Source organism: Montipora capricornis, unplaced genomic scaffold (genome assembly GCF_036669925.1).
Source record: "Montipora capricornis isolate CH-2021 unplaced genomic scaffold, ASM3666992v2 scaffold_475, whole genome shotgun sequence".
Taxonomy (NCBI): domain Eukaryota; kingdom Metazoa; phylum Cnidaria; class Anthozoa; order Scleractinia; family Acroporidae; genus Montipora; species Montipora capricornis.
This window is the reverse complement of record NW_027180212.1, coordinates 642,840-650,000: the sequence shown is the minus strand read 5'-3', so window position 1 is coordinate 650,000 and position 7,161 is coordinate 642,840. Positions and strand designations below refer to the sequence as shown.

The 7,161-nt window shown below is 37.9% G+C and overlaps 1 protein-coding gene across 2 annotated transcripts in view; it reads right to left on the bottom strand.

Moving 5' to 3' along the window:
• LOC138036257 (broad substrate specificity ATP-binding cassette transporter ABCG2-like) overlaps nucleotides 1-5,903 on the bottom strand; it is a 41,463-nt gene extending 35,560 nt beyond the window's left edge. Inside the window, exons 1-4 of one of the 2 annotated variants that reach the window (XM_068882598.1) lie at nucleotides 5,867-5,903; nucleotides 1,998-2,301; nucleotides 876-935; nucleotides 221-335 (exon numbers count right to left, since the gene is read on the bottom strand). In XM_068882598.1, coding sequence (XP_068738699.1) covers nucleotides 221-335; nucleotides 876-935; nucleotides 1,998-2,254 — 432 coding nt within the window. In that variant the 5' untranslated portion in view covers nucleotides 2,255-2,301; nucleotides 5,867-5,903. Of the gene's footprint in view, nucleotides 1-220; nucleotides 336-875; nucleotides 936-1,997; nucleotides 2,302-4,907; nucleotides 5,089-5,866 lie in introns of those variants that run through there. The other variant, XM_068882599.1, reaches the window with a different exon arrangement.
• Nucleotides 5,904-7,161: the final 1,258 nt, after the last annotated feature.

Here is a 7,161-nt window from a genome sequence, read left to right as displayed (position 1 = left end):
GCATCTGAATTTTTTTGAGGTGTCTATAATCAGAGACAGATGCTTAAATTATCCAGATACGATCGAGGAGCATTTCTCTCTTTCTTCTCTTTGATTTTGGTAAAACTCACATTTTGCCGTATAAATCTCTCTAATAAGTTCTGTTTTATTTAAAGACAATTCTAAAGCTGTGTGTGTCTGTGTGTGTGTGTGTTTGTCACTTTGGCTTTCTTCAACCAACCTGTACAACATATCCAGTGATACATTTGAAATTCTCTGGTTGCTTCTGTCCATTAACAAGGACTACACCTGACAGATGTCTTCGATCCTTCCGGCCAGCCAAGATGTCCAGAAGCCTGAAATAGCGTGAAGAAGTCAAGTATGTGAAAAACCAGGAAATAAAAAACAAAGATTGAAGACCCCCAGAAAAAGACAGCTGTATACAACAGTAAATAATCGGATACCTGAAATCGAACAGTTACATCAGCCAATCATATTAAGTGCACTCAGCTTAATCCACCAATCACAGAATTTATCGCAATAACCATAGCAACAACCACTTAGCCTACCAAACTGGGGATTTTCCAAAATGGACGAATTTGTAACATTAGACAGTGAAAAAGGAATGCATTAATTTTGCTTAGTTTTTTGGGTCTTTGATCATTGATGGAGAAGTCTTAAGATTTTTTCATTATACAAATCAAAAAGATCTCAACATCTTTCATCACTGATCCCTTTTAGTTGATCAAATTCCCTCACCACTGGGTTGCCTTATCAAGAAACCATATTGCTCCTTAAAAAGGGTCTCAGAGTAAAGGGAAAAATATCTAGGACGAAGATAGGACATTTGTCGAAAAACAGGAAGAAAATTTGATATCCTATTATGTTATACATACGTTGTCTTTCCACTTCCTGTTGGTCCAAGTATTGCATTTAATCCAGGTTGCACAAGGCCACTTAAATCATGAAATACAGAAAGAATTTAAATTTATATTAATACCCGTAACCCCTACATCCACTCAAAAACTATGTCGTCTCTAACCCAGTCACTCCTTGGAGTGAGACTTAATAGATTTTACAAATTTCTAGTCTCTAAAGAAACTGTGGTGCTGCGTCAATGGGAGAGTCAAAGAGAAAAATTTGGTTTTATCAAACGTGTTGATAAAGGTTGAATTACCATCATGAATGATTTGGAAAGCTGACGTTTCGAGCGTTAACCTTCGTCAGAGTGAATAGAGGAATTGATAAAACCAAATTTTCATTAATAGATTTTACTCTGTCTGATACCACACAATTTTACTCGTCAATAGTGGGTGGTTTAGGAGTCAATGGGTTAAAGAATAAAAAACTTTATAAAGAGAAGAGTTGGAGCAAAGGTCAGAGCACTGTGCACAAATGTTGCCTATGTTCAATTCCACTACTCCATGTTGTATGTTTGTTAAATTTGTTTGGGTCTTCACTATGAAAGTATCTGTTTATCGACTACTTTAACTTAACAATGATCTTGCTTGCTTCAATTTAACAAATCAAAAGTGGTTCAGTGGTCTGTACTCTTATCGACAATGATATTTGTCATCACAATGGTCAAAATGTTGTGGACTCACGAGGCACAGCTGAGTGAGTCCAGAACAAATTTTAACCACTGTGATGACAAATATCATTGTCGATAAGAGTACAGACAACGCTGAACCACTTTCGATTTGTTTTTTACCACAATATTCAACACAAAAGAAAGTTTTTATTTCAGAGCATGAGCAAAATCATGACGCAAAGAAAGAGCAAGCGTTGTCTATAACTTTCTTGCAATATGATTGGTTTATTCCCCAAATGGGCGTTCCTGATTGGCTATTACATTGCGTGACAAATTGATACGAGCATGACGCATACAGCATTGTCTAGACTCTTATTGACAATGGTAAATTAACCTATCAGATTGCAAAATTACAAGCAATTGTGGTAAAATCCTTTATTTTCTTCAAAATAACATTCAAATGATGTTACAGTAGCACAACCCTCACCTGAGATTTTTGATAATTCCTCTCTCTTTCTTTATTCCTTTCTCCTTGGTGGTGACTGAGTAACAAATGTTGTGATAGGAGATTACTGTTGTACTTCCAAATTGGCTTGAATCTGTCGAAAATGACCGGCTTAGTGGTGAAGGGCCATTTGGTTTGGTGTCATACACTGGAACATCATGTGTTCTGTGGTTTTCCAAAGTAGGATGTTCTGTTCCTAACAGTGGTGTCTTTTCATTACTTGATATCTCTTGGTCCATCTTATAACACTGTACGCTGCGGAAGTACTCTGGTATCACTTTAGAATCTAAAATAGATGGGAGACATCAATGTTGCCTTTAAAATCCATTCTCAGGTTGAATCCAGTTTTACCTTGAAAAAGTAGGTTAAATTGGTGATCCTCATTTAACCTACCAAGGTTGAATATGCACTCAGATGAATTGAAGAAACTTTTTTCTGGAGCCTAAATTAAGCCTAGAAGGAAATTAGGGTCAGTTTTGGTTATTATACATGTACGTGGATATCAATTGACTTATTATGCAAAAGTAAAATAATGAAAAGAGGTTGAGCATATTCGTCATTGTAGTGTAGTGGTGAAGACACAGGACTATAGATCTGAAGGGTCTGAAATCGGGAACCAGTAAGTGCATAGTACACTTCTTTGTTCCCTTACTACATTGTAATGTTGAGAGTGAATAGGTAATTGTATAAAGAAACCAATAAGATGATATGAAACATTAACAAGATGTGTTGAAATGCATAAGACAGAGTTTGAGGGAAGATATCTATAGATGTTTTCTGTCCTTTTTGGGGGGTTCATACATGTAGTTGCTAACTATTCAACCTAAGTAAAATGAAGATCACCAATTTAACCGTGTAGGTGAAAATGGATTCAAACTGAGACCACTGCCACATTAAAGAACTATCAAATTATTATCCTATATAGTTCTCTTTGTAATGACAAGGCCAGGCCTCACAGAGAATAAAATTAATATGATTCAGCTAAACAAACTGTATCTTGGGTGTCACCCCTGCAAAATACAATGTAAGCCTGACAACCACATTTCTGACTAGACGTCAAAGCCTTATGCTTTCTTTGAAGGAAATTTTAAGAATTAATACATGTAGTTTCACACTAAAGACTTTGCCATACAACACACGTCTCTTCGAACATTGACCTCTTTGGTCTGGGACCCAAACCAATATGCCAAACTTACAATGGTTCAGAGAACTGTCTGTGTTCCTCATTTTGAACTAAACTACTAATGGCCGCAAAACACTGGAGTACAATAACTTTCCTTTATCTTCTGCAACACATGGCTGTTACAATGCATACATTGTTTGGCTAGCCTGGATCGGGTTTTAGTTTAAATGGAGGCAAGCATTTCGATACAGTCATTGGATATTACATGGCTGCATAGGAGAGTATCCTTTCCTATATTTGTACATTTTCACAAGTCAAGAGCTACCTTAATATTGGAGAAACAGTACAACAAGTATCGTAAAAAAGGTTGCTGTTATTCATTGTGGTGAAGTACAATAATAATAAAGTTTTCTCGTTTGTCTTACAATGTGGTCACTTGTGATGTAGATTGCGACGTTTCGACTGCATACTGCTAGTCTTCATCAGGTGATGAGGTCAACTGGTTACGTGTCACCTTTTAAGCAGGATGCTCCACTGTGATTGGTTAATTTTCAGCAGCTGTGATTGGAGTATTTTGATCCTCGCTGTTTTGGTGTGTTGTTCCTTCGGCGGTCCGCTGTCGTACAGTTCTCCTGTGGTTGTGCTTCTTGATCATGGGCATCCAAGCTTCCGGAATTTCTATTCCACTATCCCTGTTGATGTTGTTAGGGTGAAGTCTTATGTGAATCGCCTCTTTAACCCTGCATGTGTACCAATGAGGATCACGATCAATAAACTTTACTTCATTCCCGCTTTGGAACGAAGTAAAGCGAAGATCAAAATGCACCAATCATAGCTGCTGAAAACCAACCAATCACAGCAGAGCATCCTGCTTAAAAAATAAAGCGTAACCAGTCGACCTCGTCGCCTGATGAAGACTAGCAGTATGCAGTCGAAACGTCACGATCTACATCACAAGTGACCACATTGTGAGACAAAAGAGAATACTTTCTTATTATTGTACTCACAATATTTTATTGTAATTTTTTTTTATCTTTAGACCCTGTGTGTACATGTACACCAAGAATGGAAAATTTCTAATCGGAGACTTCTTACTCCAAAACTTTGTTTACTGATTAACTATCTCTGACGACAAGTCTCTTCCCTGGAAGGTACTTGCGGTCTGAGCCTTCATAAAATGTGTCAAGCAAGACAAGATTGAAGTGATTATGCACATGTCTGTGCTCACATTCATATTCGTTTATTAAGTGATACTTCCATCTGCATCTTCCAGGTGGCAGACAGTTAATCTCATTAAATGAATGAAGTTTTTAAGATATTTGATCTTCACCTCCAGAGAGACTTCTCAAAGTTAATTGCATTTCAACATACTCCAATCTAAACATCACTAAATATTTATACCAGTGTAAAACAGGGAGAGCTCACACCCTCATTACCTCACAACAAATTTATGGCTGCATGACTAATTCACTTACTCTTCCTGAATTTCAACATGGATTATTTTTAATTCATAGCAATTGCAAAATGCACTGTCACTTCCAATCTCTACAATTTAAATATAATTCTCCGAGAACAATAAATAATTATTTATTATTCTCATGCAAGGCCTTCTAATAGATTAGCAATCATAATTCACATTTAGTATAAATACACATGTGATTACACAAAATCACTGAGCCTGAGGCGAATAATTGTTAAATATAATATATACATAACGTTGCAAGGTACACTGCTTTTTTAAGGCAGTGACAGCAATTTATTATAATTACCAGCTGAAAGAATCACTTGATCACGAGCAACATTACTCGTGACATCTCGTGACACATTTAAGAGCACGCTACGTTTTTGCCCTCCATTGCTTGCTTGGCTGTTCAATTCAATTTCAAAGCCTATGCCATTTCTTACTGAGCTAAACTGCAGAATACTCGGCACTTATTTGCATAAGAATAGCATGTATTGCCATAAGCCTCGTTCTTCACACGATGTCGCTACAGTATCTAAAAATATTACTGAAATGCCGCGTGGCTTATCACATGATTAAGTAATTGACAATTTTCGTCTTCCTTTGCAAAACGTGGCCAGAAATATTAGAAACAACAGAGAAACCTGCATGATACTTGTTCTATTTAAAGTCATTCGCATTGATTGTCACAAGCCTTAACTCCACTCGAATTTTGGTTTGTGTTTTATTCTTAAGCTACATGAATTGTACATAATTTGGCAGAATATTTATGATTAATGCAAGCTCTAAAACTAGATAAACACGTTTAAAAAGCAGTCACGTCTTGTCCTTTCTATAAGTAGGGGCATAAATTTAAAGAAATACAAACAATTTTGCAATTTTTTCAAGGGTTTCATACCGCGTTGGGAACGTCTGACGTGGACTGGTCGGTACGTTCAAAGGCTAGATAACTTTATCCTTTGGACAGGTCACTATCCATGAAATATACTCCACGTTTAACGTTGACCAAGTCTTTGGTACACGTCTTTACTAAGATATGCTTAGAGTGTGTATTTTCGAGATCACGTATGCGAATACTACTATCTCGCACAGATTGAAACTGTCGGAATGTGACTATATTCGATTCACCGGATTTTAAAAGGTTCTCGGGCGTTTGAATCAACCGGGCCCTGAACAAAACTAGGAATGTTGACGAAATGCAAGAATCAAACTTATCCGAAATTATATCGATACATTAAAAATATGCTTTCATCAAGAGAACAATACCTTCACGATGCTTGATGCTTGATAGTATAAAATGATCCCAATCAGCATCAATGTTTTTGTCACGCTAAGGTCACGCAATTATAGCGTACTCAAGTGAGCTGAACATTTAATACGTCCAAACCACACCTATAAGTACAAACGCCGTTAGTTCAGAGTTAATTTTGATCTAAATATACCTGTTTTAACATTACAGTAAAATTTCATACCTACCAACTCTCCCGGTTTTCCCGGGAGTCTCCAAGTTTGTCATCAAATCTCCCGGTTAGAGCACAAAATCTCCGGGAAATTCCTACCGTGGCCTTTTTCAAACAACAATAAAAGCAAGGTGACACACGCTAACCCAACCTGACAACCAAAACGACCCGGTGTGGCCAACACCTCACGCATGTGCACAACCATTTCTCTCGGCCAATAGACCTTTTTACCGATACGGCGGCCATTTTGATTTCTATTGTTTCGAAAGACATTATAGGATGCCCAGGGGGCAAATTAATATGTATTTGCCCCTTGGGCATCCCATAATGGCTATTCGAAACAATAGAAATCAAAATGGCCGCTGTATCGGTAAAAAGGTCTATTAGCAGCCATGGACGGCCTCATCAGCATGGTGTAGGTGCATAGCGTAGCGTGTGTCACCTTGCTTTTATTGTTCCTTTTTCAAATATTTTTCATTAATTTCGTTATTTTCGAAATGTCAAAAAGGAAAATACACAATACATGATAGAAAGTTGGCGCGGTTATGGGAACAATAGCAATGAGCGGTAAGCCATATTTTTCTAGCCGAGGTCGCTAGAGAGGTCGAGAACATTAGGAAGGCCTTCGGGTGATTTTCGGAGGGCATTCAGGCATTATCGAAAATGACATTCTTCCGATGCAAATATTTCTTGACGTCTCCAGATTTTTGTACTCTGGGGGTTGGCAGGTATGCATGATCAGTAACTGTAACCCTTTTTGCTGTAGTAGGGGGAAAGGGGGTTGTTTTCTTGATCCCTGAAATGGTTTATGCTCCCTTGTTCCCTAAGATACGTTGTCACCCACCATCTTTGTTCCCCTGTTCCCCAAAAGCCCATTTCCGAGTTGCTGCTTTCCTCAGTTCAAAGCGAGTCCTGGTGCACAACCATTCAAATGGAAATGAGTTGCGTATTCTTATGCAAATCAAACTTATTTCCTTCACAATAGTTGAGCACCAAGACTCACTTCGAAACCGAGACAAACAGCACCTCGGAAATGGCCCATTCAAATTAGCCATGACCCCTTCTTCCCCAAAACCCCAGGGAGGACCTCAGTAACTGACT